The sequence below is a fragment of the Oryctolagus cuniculus genome, chromosome 19 (assembly GCF_964237555.1).
Source record: "Oryctolagus cuniculus chromosome 19, mOryCun1.1, whole genome shotgun sequence".
Taxonomy (NCBI): Eukaryota; Metazoa; Chordata; class Mammalia; order Lagomorpha; family Leporidae; genus Oryctolagus; species Oryctolagus cuniculus.
This window is the reverse complement of record NC_091450.1, coordinates 17,272,999-17,292,981: the sequence shown is the minus strand read 5'-3', so window position 1 is coordinate 17,292,981 and position 19,983 is coordinate 17,272,999. Positions and strand designations below refer to the sequence as shown.

The window sequence follows — 19,983 nt, the reverse complement described above, 5'->3', positions numbered from 1 at the left end:
GAGAGAGGAAAGACAAAAAGAGACAGGTCTTCCATCCGATGGTTCACTCCCCAATTGGCTGCAATGGCCAGAGCTTTGCCAACCCAAAGCCAGGAGCCAGGAGCTCCTTCCAGGTCTCCCACGTGGGTGCAGGGACCCAAGGACTTGGGCCATCTTCTACTGCTTTCCCAGGCCATAGCAGAGGGCTGGATCGGAAGTGGAGCAGCCGGTCTTGAACCAGTGCCCATATGCGGTGCCACCACTTCAGGCCAGGGCATCAACCTGCTGTGTCACAGCGCCAGCCCCAAAGTACAGGTTTTAAGGTGATATAATTTTAAAAATTGCATTTTAAAAAAATTAGTTATCAATATAAAAAATAAATGATAGAATAACTAAAACTAAAAAGACTGATAATATCAAGTGTTGATGAATATAGTAACAGGTGAAATTTTCTAGATTTAAGTGGCATATTGCTGGTAGAAATGCAGAATGATAGCAGCGAATGTAGAAGACAGCCTGATAGTTTCTTTCTTTAAAGATTTATTTATTTATTTTAAAGGCAGAGTTACAGAGAAAGAGGGAGGGAGGAAGAGACATCTTCCATCTGCTGATTCACTCCCCAGATGGCTGCAAGAACCAAGGCTAGGAGAGGCTAAAGTCAGGAGCCAGGAGCTGCTTCTGAGTTTTCCGCATGAGTAGCAGGGCCAAAGTACTTTCTACTTTCCCAGGCGCATTAGGAGGGAGCTGGATCTGAAGTGGAGCAGCTGGTACTCAAATGGGCGCCCACGTGGGATGCCAGCACTGCAGGTGATGGGTTAACACACTGTGCCACAGTGCCAGCCCATGGTAGTTTTTCTTAGAAATTTAAAAATACACACTTGCCATTTGAATTGGCATTTTCACTCCTAGGTATAAACATAGTAGAAATAAAAGCATTGTAAACACAAAGACCGATATGTGAATATTTTATAGCTATCTTATATCAGCAAATGGTGTGTGATCCCATTTACGTAAAATTCTACAAGAGGCAGAACTGTAGGGATAGCAGATCTATCTTGGAGCCTGGGGGAGGGAACTGACTACAAAGGAGTCTGCAGGAAGTTTTTAGGTAATGTACATATTCTATATCGTAATGGATATGGCTGTGTACATTTGTTAAAACTCATTAAACTGCACGTTTTAAAATTGTAAATTTTATGTTTATACTTCAGTAAAGCTAATTTAAACAATTGTGGAGGGTTATCTTGAGCTGTTTAGGAGTTCTTCATTTGTAAAATGGGGCATTAGAGCTAAAGAAGTGCAAGTTTCTGGCTCAGAAGTACATGAGTGGTATGCATATAACTGGAGTGATTATCTCTTCTTCCTAGACCCACAGAGCTTCACAGTTTCCTTGGCATTAGATCACATCCTGCTGTGTACTATCTTTGTCCTTGATAACTTCTGTGGATGTACAGCTTGGCTTCCTGTATATAGATTCTTGAAACTCAGAGATACCTGTGTTCTTCATACTTCTCACTAGTATGTGTATGCTCAGTAAGTATTTGCTAAATGAATGAAAGCTTGGTGTAGCACATTGTGCTGGGCAGACTTGGACAGAAGAGCCAGGCATATCTCGTAGCATGATGGCAGACTCCTCAGATTCATCAGGGACCATGTCTAATGTATGGTTCCCCTGCGGAGTATGTCTACCACAAATGTAAGCTTCTTAATAAGGCACTGATTTTAGATGTTCTGCAAGAGCTTAGGTGGTGTTTTCTAATTTTGAAAATTGAGGGACTTATCACCTTACATTTTTACTCTGAAGCCAAATATAACTACAGTGAGAACACAAGCGCCTCTTTAAGATTAAATGGAAGAACAGCTGTCAGAATCAGAACTTTGTTCTTTATCCACAGCTCTCCACTCTTAAATCCGTCCTCCTCTACAATTAAGGAAACCATACTAATGGCACAGAACTTAAACTTCTCTCAGGGCTAAACTGACTTCCCTCATACTATCAAAGCTGTTACAATTCTGATTAATTTTTAAAATATTTAGTAGATCTATGTACATTTAACACAAATTGACTTTTTTTTATCATCTAAGTCCAAGAAAGCAAGGATCTCAAAGATACCATGAGAGAACAATAAGAGGAAGATAGAATTCCACAGACTATATTCTCTTTCTTAAAAGTACATATTATTTTTTCAAAGAATTTCTTCTTTTTAAAAAAGATTTGTTTTATTTATTAATTTGAAAGGCAGAGCATCAGAGAGAGATCTTCCATGTGCTGGTTCACTCCCCAAATGGCTGCAATGGTCAAGAGCCAGGAATCCATCTGGATCTCCCCCATGGGTGGCAGAGGTCCAGGCATTTGTGCCATCATCCACTGCCTTCCCAGAAGGCAGGACTTGAACCAACACTTTGATAAAGGATGCTGATGTCCAAGTAACAACAATCCCCTGTGCCACAGCACTGGACCCAAAAGTACTTACTTCTAGTGAAATATCAATATATCATTTAATAATAATTCACATTTAACTATTCTTTCTCTGTTAGACATTCATTCTAAGTGCTTTATATACATTCTCTGTCTTAATTCACACAGTATTATGAAATAATTTTGTTGTCTCAATTTATAGGTGAAGAAACAGATACACAAAGGATAAATAACTTCCCCAAAGTGTCATATCTAGTAACAGTTTTCATGTCTAGTAAGTGATGCCACCTATATTTGAATCTTAGTCCACAGCTTGAATTCTTTAATAGAAATTTTTTATTTAATAAATATAAATTTCATAGGTACAACTTTTGGATTTTAGTGGTTCTTCCCCCATACCCGCATTCCCATCCCCAAACCATCCCACCTCCTCCCTCTCCCATCCCATTCTTCATTAAGATTCATTTTTAATTCTCTCTATATACAGAAGATCAACTCTATACTAAGTAAGGATTTCAACAGTTTGCATCCAAAGCAGACACACAAAGTAAAAAGTACTGTTTGAAGACTAGTTTTACCGTTAATTCTCATAGTACAACTTATTAAGGACAGAGGTCCTACATGGAGAACAAGTGCACAGTGACTCCTGTTGTTAACAATTGACACTCTTATTTATGACGTCAGTGATCACCTGAGGCTCTTGTCATGAACTGTCAAGGCTATGGAGACCTCTTGAGTCCAAACTCCGACATTGTTTAGACAGGGCCATAATCAAAGTGGAAGTTCTCTCCTCCTTTCAGAGAAAGGTACCTCCTTCTTTGATGGCCCCTTTCCTCCAGGATCTCACTCACAGAGATCTTGCATATAGGTCACTTTTTGCCACAGTGTCTTGGCTTTCCATGCTTGAAATGCATGCTCTCATGGGCTTTTTAGCCAGATCCGAATGTCTTAAGGGCTGATTCTGAGGCCAGAGTGCTGTTTAGGCATTTGTCATTCTATGAGTCTGCTCTGTGGCCTGCGTGCCATGTTGGATAGTTCTCTCCTTTTTAATTCTATCTATTATTATTAGCAGACACTTAGTCTTATTTATGTGATCTCTGACACTTATTCCTATCTTTATGATCAATTATAAACTTAAACTGATCACTGTAACTAGTAAGATGGCATTAATACCTGCCAACTTAATGAGATTTGGAGTCTCATGGCAAGCTTTTAGCTTTATCCTTAGGGGTAAGTCTGAGGGAACATGTACTGAACTGTACATCTCCTCCCTTTCTTATTTCCACTTTTATTTTTAACAGGGATCAATTTTCAGTTGAATTTAAAACTTAAGAATAATTCTATGTTAAGTGAAGAGTTCAACCAATGATATTAAGTAAAAAAAAAAAATAAATAAAATAGTAAGGTGTTCCTTGGCTTATCAAGTCATTGCTTCTCATAGTGTCTGTTTCACTTCTATAGGTTTCCTTTAGGTGCTCAGTTAGTTGTCACAGATCAGGGAGAACATATGATATTTGTCCCTTTGGGACTGGCTTATTTCACTGAGCATGATGTTTTCCAGATTCTTCCATTTTGTTGCAAATGACCAGATTTCAATTTTTTTTACCACTGTGTAGTATTCCATAGAGTACATATCCCATAATTTCTTTATCCAGTCTTCCATTGACTGGTATTTAAGTTGATTCCATGTCTTAGCCATTGTGAATTGAGCTGCAATAAACATGGAGGTGAAGATAGCAGTTTATTTGCCAATTTAATTTCCCTTGGGTAAATTCTGAGGAGTGAGATGGCTGGGTCGTGGGCTATATTCAGTTTTCTGAGGTATTTCCAAACTGTCTTCCATAGTGGCTTTACCAGTTTGCATTCCCACCAACAGTGGATTAGTGTGCCTTTTTCCTCACATCCTCGCCAGCATTTGTTGTTTGTTGATTTCTGTATGTGAGCCATTCTAACGGGGGTGAGGTGAAACCTCATTGTGGTTTTGATTTGCATTTCCCTGACGGCTGGTGATCCTGAGCATTTTTTCCTGTGTATGTTGGCCATTTGGATTTCTTCTTTGAAAAAAGTCTGTTTAAGTCCTTGGCCCATCTCTTAAGTGGGTTGTTTGTTTTGTTGTTGTGTAGTTTCTTGATCTCTTGTAGATTCTGGTTATTAATCCTTTATCAAGTTGCATAATTTGCAAATATTTTCTCCCATTCTGTCGGTTGCCTCTTCACTTTCCTGTTTCTTTCACAGCCTGAATTCTAGCATTTGATACAGATACATTTAAGACAACAAGTATGACTAAATAGTTAAAATTTGATTTAGTATCAGAGAGTTAATGTAAATTTTTAAAAAAGATTTATTTATTTGAGAGGCAGAATTACAGAAAGAGGAAGAGACACAGAGAGAGGACCGCCATCCACTGGTTCACACCCCCAAATGGCTGCTATGGCCAGAGCTGGGCTGATCAGGAGCCAGGAGCTTCCTCTGAGTCTCCCTGGTGGGTACAGGGACCCAAGCACTTGGATCATCCCCCACTGCTTTCCAAGGTATTAGCAGGGAGCTAGATCAGAAATGGAACAGCTGGGACTCAAACTGGTGCCCATATGGGATGCTGGCCTTGCAGGTGGAGGCTTCACCTATACCATAGCACCTGCCCCTGTAAATTGGAATATAATTTATTGCAGAAATGATTTGAAGTTATTTAACATTGGAATATCAAAGAATTTCTGTAACCAAGATACTGGAATATCAGCGAGTTTAAAAAGTTATTTTGACAGACCTGGGATCATAAAATGGACCCTTTACTGTACTTTCCTTTTTTTTTTTTTTTTTGGACAGGCAGAGTGGACAGTGAGAGAGAGACAGAGAGAAAGGTCTTCCTTTGCCGTTGGTTCGCCTTCCAATGGCCACTGCGGCCAGCGCACCGCACTGATCTGATGGCAGGAGCCAGGTGCTTCTCCTGGTCTCCCATGGGGTGCAGGGCCCAAGCACTTGGGCCATCCTCCACTGCTCTCGCGGGCCACAGCAGAGAGCTGGCCTGGAAGAGGGGCAACCAGGACAGAATCCGGCACCCCGACCGGGACTAGAACCCAGTGTGCCGGCGCCGCAAGGCGGAGGATTAGCCTAGTGAGCCACGGCACCGGCCCCCTTTACTGTACTTTCAAGATGGTTGCTTATTGTGACTTACCCTACACATTGCTTTTTCAGAAAGTGACGGTGCACGTTTTCTGGGCTATGTGGTAACTAAACAAACATGAGCACTCAATTTGATGTTTGAGAGGAGACTATAAAAAGAGTCCTCAGAGACAGTATAAGAGCAAAGGGGGATCCTTTGCTTCTTGAGACAAAGAATGAGGAGAATGAGCTAGGGATAGGGTATTCATTGAACATTTCTGAGAAAGAGTGGCTAGTGTGGGCAGAGTTTACATTTTAGAGTAAATAGAACCCAAGGGAGTTGCTCCTGTAACCTTCCAGGAGAAACCCAAAGACATAATCTCCCTCTTCGTATATTTGTTGATCTCCCATGAGCATTTCTCTTAGACTCACTATCACTGTGCTTGCAAAGTTGTAATTAAGTCTGCTCTGATAGAAGTCTGAATGTTCCTGAAGGTATTTTTAGAAATACTGTTCATTTACTTTTCTCAATGAATGGTGTTCAGGGAAGTTAGCATCATGTGGTGAGGATAATTTTAAAGTGGGTAATTGAAAATCTGGATCTTAGCCTCAGCACTACTAGTTACTTTGTATCCTTAAATTTATCATTCACTCTCTCTGGGCTTTATTATTCTCTAAACCCCAATTTGGGGAAATTAGGAGAGATGACATCTGAGATTCCTTTCATTGCTAAATTCTCAAGTTTTATGACTGCTTTTGGCTAGGAGTTTCATGTGATTGAAAGCTGTTCTCATCTGCTGCGTTATTTATTTCTTTTTGATCATGGTCCATAAACTGTAGAGTCACTAATGTGCAGTCTTTATACTAAAATCTTTTTGCACATAATTCTGTGGTACTTTTATGCCCACCAAAACTATATGGCATACCAAATATGTTTAACTTTTATTCTCTTTATCTATATCACGTCTTAAACCAGGTCATTTCTGCATATGAAACATGGAGATTATTCATTTAGGTAAATAATAGGATTTCTTGTGCCAAATCAGTCAGAGGAGAAACAACTGGTGTCCAGTATAATCTGTTGAACTCCTTTATGGGGTTTCTCATGATATTCTCACTGAAATTGTATAGCAAATTCAGACATTGGAGTTTAAATTCTATTTTCACTTTATCCGGTTTGTTTTGGTTTACTGTTAATTTCTTTGGTGTACTCATAATATCTTTTAGATCCAGTGCATGTGCTTCAATTCGTGCATGATTGAAAGACTGCAGTGTGTATGTACTATAAATGCAATTAGTACATGTCGTTTGAATTTAATATGAAATACTCTGAACATTTTAGAATTTGAAAATATAAACCAAGCACCTTTTTCCTTTGAGGTCAGAATTGGATGCCTTTATGTATGCTCAGATAGAAAGGTAGAAAGTACAAGAGTTCTTGACCCTGCTCCCCACTTCACCTCTAGTCCTGCTCAACCAGAGGAGGTCACTCTTAGTAGTATGATGAATACCCTTCTGCATGTTTTCTTTCTTTTCCAAAGATTTATTTATTTGGAAGTCAGAGTTACACAGAGAGAAGGCAAGGCAGAGAAAGAGAGGTCTTCCATCTGCTGGTTCACTCCCCAATCGGCCGTGTCAGCGGGAGCTGAGCCGACCCGAAGCCAGGAGTCAGGAGCTTCTTCCGGGTCTCCCACATGGGTGCAGGGGCCCAAGGACCTGGGCCATCTTCTGCTGCTTTCCGAGGCCATAACAGAGCTGGATCGAAAGTGGAACAGCCGGGACTCAAACCAACCACCCAAATGGGATGCCAGCACTGCAGGCGGTGGCTTTACCTACTACACCATAGCTCCAGACCCCTCCTTCTGCATATTTTCTACACACTCTTCAGACTGTGTAAACATGTAATGAGTTCTTCATATATCTCCCTCCCAAATTTTTATTTATTTGGAAGATAGAGAGGGAGAGAGATCGCCTATGTATTAGATCGTTGCCCAAATGCCTGCAGCAGCTAAGATTGAGCCAGGCCAAAACCAGGAGCTGAGAATCCGATCAGGATCTCCTGTGCAGGTGATAGGGCCTTCATTCAGTTGAGCCATCACCTGCTTCATCCCACAGTGTGCATCAGCAGGAAGCTAGAATTAGGAGCAGAGCCAGGACTGTAACCCAGGCACTCAAATATGGGATGTAGGTGTCCCAAATGATGTCTTGAGCACTGTGCCAAATGCCCACTCCACATTATATTTTAAGAGCCTCAGTGATTGGCAGAGGCAAACTGAGGACAGAATCTGGTACCATGTCTTACTTGTCAATAAGGCTGATTTTAAAATAGTTTCACTGCCACTTTGTGTTTAATGTATTCATGAGATTAGAGTCAAAGCCAAGAGCTGATAGAACATACTACAATGAGAGGGCAGTGTTGGGCATGATTTTATCAGCTGTAAATGACCTTGGACCCATAGTCCCCCTTAGAAACAGCTAGTAATAGTTGTCTTTTATTTTATTAAATTTTATTTATGTATTCAGGAGACAGAGATAGGAAGAGAGCTCCTATATGCTGAATCACTCCCCAAATGCCCACAATGGCAGTGACTGAACTGGCACTAACGTCAGGTGGCAGGAACACAATTCCTTGGGCCATCACCACTGCCACCCCAGACCTGCATTAGCAGGAAACTGGAGTTGGAAGCCAGAGCCAGGAATCTTTCCCAGGTACTACAGTGTGGGACACAAGCATCTTAACAGCCGCATCCATTCTCGTAGTTGTCTTTTAAATAAGGATAGGGGGAGCAGCTAGTAGGGTGTAAAGGAAAAGAAAATCAAACCCAAAAGTTAATTTTTTTTCTTGCTAACAAAACATTTTGTGGTTTTGTTATATCAATAGCAAATCATCCTCAATCTCAGAGTTCTAGCATTGCTATTCCCATAAAATTTGTCCATAGAAATTTTATCCCAGTCTGTCTGAATTTGCCTGTGCATAGTCTTCAACCTGAATGTTACATCAGAGTCAATAGACCTGGAGCATACTGTTCTGAGTACTTTTTATGACTGTCTTACCAGCCATCAGTGCAATGTTTTTTCTTTGGGAATGTGAGCTTCATAACATGCTACTGGGTTGAGTGTGAGTATCTACCACTGTCCTATGTAGTATTTTTTTAAAGGTTTATTTATTTATTTGAAAGGCAGAGTTGCATAGAGAAGCAGAGAGAGAGAGAGAGAAAGGTCTTCCATCTGCTGGTCTTCATTCCCCAGATTGCCGCAACAGCCAGAGCTGTGCCAATCTGAAGCCAGGAGCCAGGAGCTTCTTCCAGGTTTCCCACGTGGGTGCAGGGGCCCAAGGACTCAAGCCATCTTCCACTGGTTTCCCAGGCCATAGCAGAGAGCTGTATCAGAAGTGGAGCAGCCGGGACTTGAACTGGCGTCCATATAGGATGCTGGCACTTCAGGCAACCCTCTAAGAGGGCAAAGGGCTTAGTGTCTTCCTTAAAACTCCATCCCCAGGGCCGGCGCCGCGGCTCACTAGGCTAATCCTCCGCCTAGCGGCGCCGGCACACCGGGTTCTAGTCCCGGTCGGGGCGCCGGATTCTGTCCCAGTTGCCCCTCTTCCAGGCCAGCCCTCTGCTGTGGCCAGGGAGTGCAGTGGAGGATGGGTCAAGTGCTTGGGCCCTGCACCCCACGGGAGACCAGGAAAAGCACCTGCCATCGGATCAGCGCAGTGCGCCGGCCGCAGCGCGCCGGCCGCAGCGGCCATTGGAGGGTGAACCAACGGCAAAGGAAGACCTTTCTCTCTGTCTCTCTCTCTCACTGTCCAATCTGCCTGTCAAAAAAAAAAAAAAAAAAACCTCCATCCCCAGAGGGGCCGGTGCTGTGGTGTGGTGGGCTGAGACCATGCCTGTGGCACTGGCATCCGATGTGGGCGCCAGCTCTCTGCTGTTGGCCTGGAAGGGTGGTGGAAGATGGCCTGGGCATTTTGGCCCCTGTGCCCACTGGCTATTGGCTTCAGGACTGCCGTTGCTGCCATTCGGGGAATGAACCAGAAGATGGAAGACCTTTAACAAAAAAATACAACTCCATCCCCAGAGTTGATACTTTTTTATCTGTCTGGCAGCTAACAGAAAAATCTCTATTTTCTATGTCTTTATTTATTTATTTGAAAATCAGAGTTACACAGAGAGAGGAGAGGCGGGGCGGGGGATGTCTTCCATCCTCTGGTTCACTCCCCGAATGGCAGCAATGGCCAGAGCTGCACCAATCCGAAGCCAGGAGCCAGGAGTTTCTTCCAGGTCTCCCATGCTGGTGCAGGGGCCCAAGGACTTGGGCCATCTTCTACTGCTTTCCCAGACCATAGCAGAGAGCTAAATCGGAAATGGAGCAGCTAGGACTCGAACCGGCACCCATATAGGATGCCTTCACTGCAGGAGGTAGCTTTACCCGCTACACCAGTGCCGGCCCTGAAATCTCCATTTTCAAGGCTTGTCTTTATTTGAACAAATTCAGAGCTTAGAGAACAGAATGTTCATAGGAGTCTTTGAAAATCTCCAACATATTCCTGGAACTCTAGCAGGACACACACATGCCCAGAGAGAACTGTGAAACCCTAAAACCACACTGCTAGCCAGCCTTGAGGCTCTGTGTGAGTAGGAAGTGAGGACCAAGGCAGAGTGTTAATTGCCAGCTGGAACACATAGAAAGCTCCTCTGCAAGGGTTGAGAGACGTTTTAGTTGAAGGCATTTAAGGAAATCTTGTTTAAACCGTTAACTAACTACGAAACTAATGGAACCAGAAACTTCAGAGGTCACACACAATAAAGAATACAGAATGATTCCAGGAAAGGCAATAGGCAAACAGTAGCAACAACAAATCCTGGGCAAGGGAGGGATTTAATCTCCATAGTTGTCACATTACATTATTTAAAACTTCTAATTTTCCACTAAAAATTACAAAACTTGCAAGGAAACAGAAGTATATGGCCTGTACACAGGAAGAGGAAATGCAGTCGATAGAAACTGTCTCCAAGGAGGGCAACACACGGATTTACAAAGAGTTTAAATTGCTGCAGTCATGTGATACAGTATTGTTTGGGTCAGTGAGTCACCTATAGACTTTGCTGTTCTGTGCTTATACTTCTGCTCACTTAACATTTGAGCTGCCAGGGCATGGCTTACCCAGAGAAGCATGCATTTCTATATGCATGTCCCCTCTCCGCCCCAAGTCTCCTATTTCATCAGCCTACCTGTCACTGAGATATGAAATTTCATAAGTTAAGTTAAACTGGAATATCGTCCCTTAAATGCAAATGCTCTTGGGAAAAGCACCACGTTAAGCATTTCTCAATCATTAAGACATTTGGGACAAAGCATTTGTTTGGTATGTGTAACCACTGAGCTAGTTTGCCAAGAAGAGATTTTAGAGCCCCAGGGGGAAAATAGAGCAAGAGATCCACAGCAGGTGGGGCAGGCCAGATTACACTGCCTAGAGCTGACAGGGAAAGCCCCTGAGAGGAAGGCAACGCAGTGAGTGGGAGGAGAACGGAACAGGGACATGGAGCAGGCAGCTGCAAATTTTACCTTCACCACTTTTGCTCAGATCCAATCCCACAGGGGAACACTCTTTCTGGCCAGGTTGGCAAGCACTTCATATGATTCATGCAGACAGGTCTCTGGTGGGTGTGTGCCTCTCTGCTTTACAAGTGCTGTGTTACAGACTTTCTGTGACACTGCTTTTACAAGTAGTGATGATAGGCCTTATAATTATCCTCACTGTGGCAGCAGGCATGCTCAGACTGGTTGTGCTAAATTGTTTCTGCAGCATCTAGATCTGTAGGTGATGAGTGTCAAAAGCCTCTTTAGTTAGGACACCCTCACTAAATGGGGTAAGACTCATAAAGACTTCTCCTTTTTGTGTGTTAGGATACACAAGTGAGATACTAAGAGGCATGCTGGATGCTGTAGTCCTAGTTTGGTTTCCTTTTTGCTATTGTGTGCAAATCTTTTATTTGGCTGGATTGGTTACCTAGGAAACAGCTGCACAGTAAAGATGGATTGGCTGTTTGGGGAATGGAATTGGCCCCTCCAAGAGGCAAAATACCTGTTCTATCAAAAAAGAATTAGTGGATGCTATAGGAACCAGAGTAAGATAGTTCTGTAGAAGAGCATACTTAATACTGGATGGCTTTAAATTTAGCTTGTTTTTAATTCATTTAAACCCACCAAATGCTTATTAATTCCTGCTCTATACTCACTGCTGCAGTCATCTTGGGGTTTTCCACTGACATAGAAGGTGTAGTTTCCTCTTCAAAAAGATGGTGTTTGATTTGGAGTAAAAAGAAGCTATCTGGAAAGTGAGGTTACAATTGAATGATACAGACTAAATGTGTGAACAAATTTAGGAGAAGTAAAAGATCTTGACAGTGTGAGTGATGGATATGAATCTACAAGCAGGACATAATTCAGTGGTGAGAGTTTAGATGCTAACCTGGAATTTACAATATTTACCAGTAGCAGCGTAGGCATCCCCAGAGATTCCACCAGGTAGTTACTTTACGGAAAATATGTGACTATGATATAAATTTTGCTGGCTTAGAGTCTTAAGAAAATGAATTTTAATAACAATGTTGGCCAAAACACTGTTTGCACTAGGCCTTGTATAATATAGTTAAACAAAGTATAATATCACTGAAAATGTGATGGTATTAGTTGTGGAATCTGTGACCAAAACAACAGTGCTAAGAGATGCTTAATAAAATGTTTGTGTGTTGATTTTCTTATATACCTTATGCCTTCTGCTTGTCCATTAGCATTAGCTTTCCTTTCTTCCAGAATAGAGCTACTAAATGCTTGGTCTTGATTTGTTGTGATTAAGAATTTTGCAAATACAGGAGTATAGTGCTTCTTTTAAAAAAATTAAAGATTTATTTATTTGTGTTAAAAGTCAGTGTTAAAAAAGAAGAGAGAGAGAGATCTTCCTTCTGCTGGTTCATTCCCCAAATGGCACCAACAGCCAGGGCTGAGCCAGGCTGAAGCCAAGAACTTGTTCTGGGTCTCCCACGTGGGTGCAGGGGACCAAGCACTTGGGCCATCTCCTTCTGCTTTCCCAGGTGCAGTAACAGGGAGCTAGATCAGAAGTGGAGTGCCAGGACACAAACCATCGCCTGTATGGGATGCCAGTGTCCCAGGCAGTGGCTTTACTCACTACTCCACGAGCACTTTAAACATCAAACATCTGTCAGGTTATTTCCAGCTGGTTTGTAGACAGCATAGATGTAATTTTCATTGTCTTACTTGTTCTGTTTATATTTACTTGGTGTAGTATGCCAGCAGGAGAAGATAAAAGCAGTCCTACTTAGAAAACTTACCAGTCTCCAGGCACAGGAGGTTAAGTTAAATTTTATCCCTAATATTCCTCACTATGTCCATAAATGGAGAGAGGCAACATAAGGATACTCAAAGTATTTTTTTTCTTTTTTTTTTTTTTAATGTATTTTATTTATTTGAAAGAGTTACAGAGAGAGGTACAGACAGAAAGAATCTTCCATCTGCTGGTTCACTCTCAGGTGACCACAATGGCCGGAGCTGTGCAAATCCGAAGCCAGGAGCCAGGAGCTTCTTCCTGGTCTCCCAAGTGAGAGCAGGGACCCAAAAACTTGGGCCATCTTCTGCTATCCCAGCCCACAGAAGAGAGCTGGATCGGAAGAGCAGCAGCCGGGACTAGAACAGGTGCCCATATGGGATGCCGGTGCTTCAGGTCAGGGCTTTAACCCGCTGCTCCACAGCACCAGACCCTCAAAGTATTTTGAAGGAGAGATATTTTCATTATGATTTCCTGAACCTATGACTTTTAATATTTACCAGCAAAAAAAAATTCAGATTTAAATCTTAAGTTCTGTTGATTTGTAGGGTAACCAATTAAACATCTTTTGTATATGAAGGAAGCTGCTGTTGTTAAGAGGTCAGTGTTGCATTTTGTCACAGGGTCTTTTGTTGCCTGCAGTTTTTTGTAGCAATAACATGTTTGTTTGTTTTTAAAGATTTTATTTATTTGACAGGTAGAGTTACAGACAGTAAGAGAGAGAGAAACAGAGAGAAAGGTCTTCATTCCATTGGTTCACTCTCCAAATGGCCTCAACAGCCGGAGCTGTGCCAATCCGAAGCCAGGAGCCAGGTGCTTCTGGTCTCCCGTGCCAGGGCAGGGACCCAAGCACTTGGGCCACCTTCTGCTTTCCCAGGCCACGGCAGAGAGCCATGGCGCACTAGGTTAATTCTCCACCTGCGGCACCGTTCTAGTCCCGGTTGCTCCTCTTCCAGTCCAGCAATAACATGTTTAATAACACAGTGGTTAAAGTCACTGGTTGGGATGCCTGCATTCCATATCAGAGTGCCTGGTTTGAGTCCCAGCTACTCTGTATTCAATCCAGCTTCCTGTTAATGTGCACCCAGGGAGGCAGCAGGTGATGGCTCAAGTACTTGGGTCCCTGACACCCATGTGGAAGGCTTGGATGCTATTCTGGGCTGTTGACTTGGGCCTAGTCCAGTCTTGGCTGTTGGGCATCTGGGGAGTGAATTCGTGGATGGAAGATTCATTCTCTCTCTCTCCTCTCCTCTCTCTTCTCTTCTCTGTGTGTGTGTGTGTGTGTGTATGTGTGTGTGTGTGTGTGCCTTTAAATAAAATGAAATAAATAATTTTTAAAAGATGAAGCTTAAAAAATAAATGGAACAATGATAACAAAAAACTAATTTGTTAGAAGTCTTTGCTGACTGGCCAGGAATAGTTTTCTGTTAGGAGTTGTTGGGCACTGCTGTGAATGCCTTCTTTATTTCTAAAATTATAATAAAATGCTTTATCATAGTTAGACATTTCTCTCCTCCAGGTTGCTTTTCCCCCAGGGAAACTCTTTAGTGTTTCAATTTAAGTACAGTCATGCAACACTTTGATGCCTACACACCCCTGCCCTATCACCCTCTTTCGGTTTCATGCAGTAACTGTGAAACTTAAAGGTTAGCAGTAGTTCAAAAATGTGTACTGAGGTACATTTCTTTGGCCTATGAAGTCATTCAGCTCCAAGCAGCATGGATGACGTTATGGTGAGGTTTACTCACTTTGTCCCATCTGCCTTCATCCTGTTCATGACAGTTCCATAATTATAAGGTTGTTTGTACCTGTGTAGAGATCACTAGATCTAACTATTAGATCATGTGGGAGCAAAAGTATTAGTTTATCATTTTCCTCTCTATAGTTATGGTCAGATTTAGCATTAGAGGAAAAGAAGACTATAAGTCAATTTTGAGAATAAAACTGATTTCTTGTGTCATTTTCTCTCACCACATTGCTTTATTTTAAAAAATATATCAATGACAAAATAAAAGTTGCACAAAAGCATCTTCCTTCAAAAGCACTACCTACCCACAAATACATTTCTACGCAGATCCAGCCCTGGTCTGCTTCTACCACAGCAGCTTCCCAAAATGCTCCTAGGAATTCTACTGACTCTTTATAGAAGGCCCTGATTCATGGCAAGTCCTGTGATTTTTGAACTCAGTGTCATTTTTACTTTTAATTTGTATTCATATTCAGAAAATGCAGACTGAAAAATAAGAGCCAGAAAGCTGTTATGTTTTCAGTGGCTTCAGAAATTTCTATTCTTGTGTTTTTGGTAACTGTTTTCTCATTTGCAGCTGCTCGTACAAGGGGAAACAAGCAGTTTTGTTCAGAATCAATATTTTAATCATTCTTAGTAGGGAAGCAGAGAAAATAATTACTCTTTCACCTTCCTGATTTGAGTTTCAGTAAATTAATTCATCTCAAATTTGATAGAGGGGCTCCTTAGTTTTGACATGGAAAAATTCTTATGGAAAAGTAGCACTTTTTTTTTTTTTTAAGATGTATTTTTTTCAAAGTCAGAGTTACACAGAGAAGGAGAGAGAGATAGCTTCCATCTGCTAGTTCATTCCCAATTGTCTGCAACAGCCAGAGCTGTGTTGATCTGAAGACAGGAGCCAGGAGCTTCTTCTAGGTCTCCCGCATGGGTGCAGGGGCCCAAGGACTTGGGCCTTCTTCCACTGCTTTCCCAGGCCATAGCAGAAAGCCGGATCAGAAGTGGAGCAGCCAGGACTTGAACCAGCGCTCATTTGTGATGCCGGCACTGCAGGCAGTGGCTTCACCTGCTATGCCACAGCACCTGCCCCAAGCACTTGTTTTTTTAATGTTTGTTTGAAAGGCAGAGGGAGAGAAAGATCCTCCATCTGCTGGTCCACTCTTTTTTTTATTTATTTTTTTATTTTTTTTGACAGGCAGAGTGGACAGTGAGAGAGAGACAGAGAGAAAGGTCTTCCCTTTTGCCGTTGGTTCACCCTCCAATGGCCACCGTGGCCGGCGCGCTGCAGCCAGCGCGCTGCAGCCAGCACACCATGCTGATCTGAAGCCAGGAGCCAGGTACTTATCCTGGTCTCCCATGGGGTGCAGGGCCCAAGCACTTGACCCATCCTCCACTGCACTCCTGGGCCGCAGCAGAGAGCTGGCCTGGAAGAGGGGCAACCAGGACAGAATCCGGCACCCCGACCGGGACTAGAACCCGGTGTGCCGGCGCCGCAGGCGGAGGATTAGCCTAGTGAGCCACAGCGCCGGCCTTGGTCCACTCTTCAAATGCCCACATCAGCCGGGGCTGGGCCAGGTGGAAGCCAGGAGCTGAGAACTCCATCCAGGTCTCCCGTGTAGGTGGCAGGGACCCAGGTACTTAACCCATCACTTTCTGCCTCCCAGAATGCACATTAGCAGGAAGCTGATCAAAGGCAGAAGCAGCAAAGTAGCCAAGATCACACTGGCAATCTTGATAGATTTGGCATCCCAAGTGATGGCTTAACCCATTGTGTCACAACATTTCCACTCAAACGCTTGATATTGTACAAAAATGACTTTCACGTTATTTAACATGAAAGGGGAGGGACTTTAAAATTTGCCTTTGTGGGGCCAGAGTTGTGGCACAGTGAGTTAAGCCACTGCCTGCTATTGCCAGCATCTCATATGGGCATTGGTTCAAGTACTAGCTGCTCCACTTCTGATACAGCTCCTTGCTAATGTGCCTAGGAAAGCTGTAGAATATGGCCCAAGTGCTTGGGCCCCTGAACCCACATGGGAGACCTGGATGAAGCTCCTGGCTCCAGATTTTGGCCTGGCCCACCCCTGGTCGTTGCGGCCATTTGGGGAGTGAATCAGTGGATGGAAGATTGTCTCTATCCCTCCCTCTCTCCCTCCCCTTCCCTCCCCTTCCCTCCCCTTCCCTCCCCTTCCCTCCTCTTCCCTCCCCTCCCCTCCCCTCCCCTCCCCTCCCCTCCCTCTCTGTCTCTCTCTCTCTCTCTCTAACCTCTCGCATGTAACTCTGACTTTGAAATAAAATAATCTTTAAAAAAAAATTTGCCCTATACTTTGTTGCAGCATTGCAGTGGTGGGTTTAGCAAAGTGAACACTTGTACATTGTACAAAAGTTAGTGCACTTAGGAAATGAGAGGGGAGATCTACCAATTTCTCTAACCTTTGTTTGCATTTGATATAAAATGACTTAAATATTCCTTTTTTTAAAAGATTCATTCATTTATTTGAAGGCAGAGTTACAGTGAGAGAGTGAGAGGCACAGAGAGAGGTCTTCTATCTGCCGGTTCACTCTCCAAATGGCCACAGTGGCGAGGGCTGGACCATTTGGACGAGGCCAAAGCCAGGAAACAAGAACTTCTTCCAGGTTTCCCACATGGGTGCAGGCGCCCAAGCCTTTGGGTCATCTTCTACTGCTTTCCCACGGGCATTAACAGGGAGCTGAAATGGAAGTGGAGCAGCCATGACATGAACTGGCACCCATATGGGATGTCCGCGCTGTAGACAGCAACTTAACCAACTGTGCCACAATGCTGGACCCAACTAATGATATTCTTAGCCCCATTAACTTTTATCAATACATTGCTGCTGGTATTTAATCTAGTATTTACTTATGATTAGATATATTACATATTTCTCTTTACTTTTTTTTTTTAAAGAGTTATTTATTTAGAAAGAGTTAGAGGGAGACACACAGAGAGGGCTTCTGACTACTTGTTCACTTACCAGATGGCGACAACAGCCAGCTCTGGGCCGGGCTGAAGCCCCAAGCCAGGAGCTCCATCCAGGGGCCCAAACATTTGAGCCATCTTCCACTGTTTTTCCCAGGCTACTATCAGGGAGCTGGGTCACAATTGAAGCAGCCAGGTCACAAACCAGCAACCATATGAAATGCTGGCATTGCAGGCTGTGGCTTTACCTACTACATAACGCCAGTCCATCTTCATTGTTGTAAAAAGTTTTCTCCTCAGTTAAAATAATATACAGTGAGTCTGGGATCTGGGAATAGAAAAATCCCAGTTCTTCCTGTAAGGAACCTCATCTATCTTGGTCACTCACAGTTTTCCTGGAACCTAGATGGTGCCTGACATAAATTCTGAGAAAAGTGTTTGTTTAAAGAATGACTGAGGGGCCGGCACTGTTGCATATCCGGTAAAAGTAGCAACAGTTCAAGTCCTGGCTGCTCCTCTTCCGATCCAGCTCTCTTCTGTGGCCTGGGATAGTAGTAGAAGATGGCCCAAGTGCTTGGGCCCCTGCACCTGCATAGGAAGCCTGGAAGAAAGCTCCTGGCTTCAGATCAGCTCAGCTCCAGCTGTTAATGGCCATTTGGAGAGTGAACTAGCATATGAAAGACCTTTCTCTGTCTCTCCCACTCTATGTAACTCTGCCTTTCATATAAATAAATAAATAAATAAATCTTAAAAAAAAAAAAAAAAAGACCTTGTGGCTGGCGCTGTGGTGCAGTGGGTTAATGTCCTTGAAGTGCCGGCCCCCCATATGGGCACCAGTTCTAGTCTCGGCTGCTCCTCTTCCAATCCAGCTCTCTGCTGTGGCCTGGGAAAGCAGTGGAAGATGGCCCAAGTCCTTGGGCCCCTGTGACCACATGGGTGACCTGGAGGAAACTCCTGGCTCCTGGCTTCTGATCAGCACAGCTCCAGCCGTTGTGGCCAGTTGGGGAGTGAACCATCAGATGGAAGACCTCTCTCTCTCTCTCTGCCTCTCCTCTCTCTGTGGAACTTTCACTTTCAAATAAATAAATAAATAAATCTTTTTAAAAAAAAAAAAAAAACAAGAATGAAAGAACTGCGTTTTGTGATTTTTGTGAAGTGTGTGGTTTTCTTTAATGCACTTTTTGCTTTATATGTTAGGCAAGGGTGACTGCGTTAGGAATTTCAGCAGACTGAAGGGAAGTCAATGCTTGAATGACTCTCACAGAGACTAATGATATTTAAGGGCCAAAGGGAAGGTGGTGGGAAATATTCCCTGGATGTTCCAGCTCCATTAAAGTATTCCCACTTTTTGCATCTCCCCAGGAGCACTCACTGTGGGCCTTGTGCGACAGTGTCAAACAATCCACGGACGAGATCGGACGTGCATCCCTCCCCGGCTTCCCCCAGAGTGGATCACCACACTGTTTTTTATCATTATGGGAATCATTTCATTGACTGTCACATGTGGTTTGCTGGTGGCTTCCCACTGGCGAAGAGAAGCTACAAAATATGCTCGATGGATAGCATTCACTGGAAGTAAGTAGCCTGTGCTTACTAAATTTGTATAGAAGGCACCCACACTGGTATTTCTGTGAAGATAATCAAGAATCAGTAATAAGGACTTCATAATCATCAAAGAGCACCACTTGCGTATGGTCAAGAGATAGACTCTGCACAGTCCCATCAGTTCTTCAAAATGCTTACAAGACCAGGACGTCCACAACTTCAGTTGCTTTGCATGAATGCTATTTTAATCAATTTTATTTTTGCTCACATTGTGACATAAGCCAGGTTTGTGACTCAGAGCTACCAACAGCTTGAGTCTTTTCCTCCTCTTGAAGGTATTGGTTTTTCTATCAAAAATAAAGATAACCCTAGGAAAAATATATAAAGATTATAAATCAGATGAAGGTGGTGATTTGCTTTTTAACACTGATTTTGAGTTTCTGCTGTGTAGTGTTATATGACCATTAAGAAATCAACACTTTGGTTATTCAATATTTATCGTCATTTCTTACTCTATTAAGCTATGCCCAAGGGTGTAATAAATTATAATTTACACAATTCTCTTGTACTTTGCAAAACTGATTTAATTTCAAAACACACCAGAGGCTTATCACAAGTTAAAGGAAACAAAAATGCACAAAGAAAAGATATTTCTGTAACTCTGCTTTCTTGCTTCCTTCTCTCTAAAGCAATTTTTCACCCCAGCAGGCATTTGGCAATATCTGAAAAAAGCATTTTTGGTAGTCACAACTATGGAGACTGCTGCTGGCATTTAGTGTGTACTAATGCACAGGACAGCCTCCCGTAACAAAGAATTATCTGGCCCAAAATGGCAGTAGTGCCACTGTTGAAAAAAGACCCTTCAGATGGCTCTTTGGAGAGTAGGGTCTGGAAGCAGTTGTAGAGACAGG

At 43.0% G+C, this 19,983-nt stretch overlaps 1 protein-coding gene across 2 annotated transcripts in view; it reads left to right on the top strand.

The window, feature by feature from the left end:
- MOSMO (modulator of smoothened) overlaps positions 1-19,983 on the top strand; it is a 64,733-nt gene that overhangs the window by 36,275 nt on the left and 8,475 nt on the right. For both annotated transcript variants that reach the window (XM_002711817.5, XM_070064619.1), the window contains exon 2: positions 18,890-19,102. In XM_002711817.5, coding sequence (XP_002711863.1) covers positions 18,890-19,102 — 213 coding nt within the window. The remainder of the gene's footprint in view (positions 1-18,889; positions 19,103-19,983) is intronic.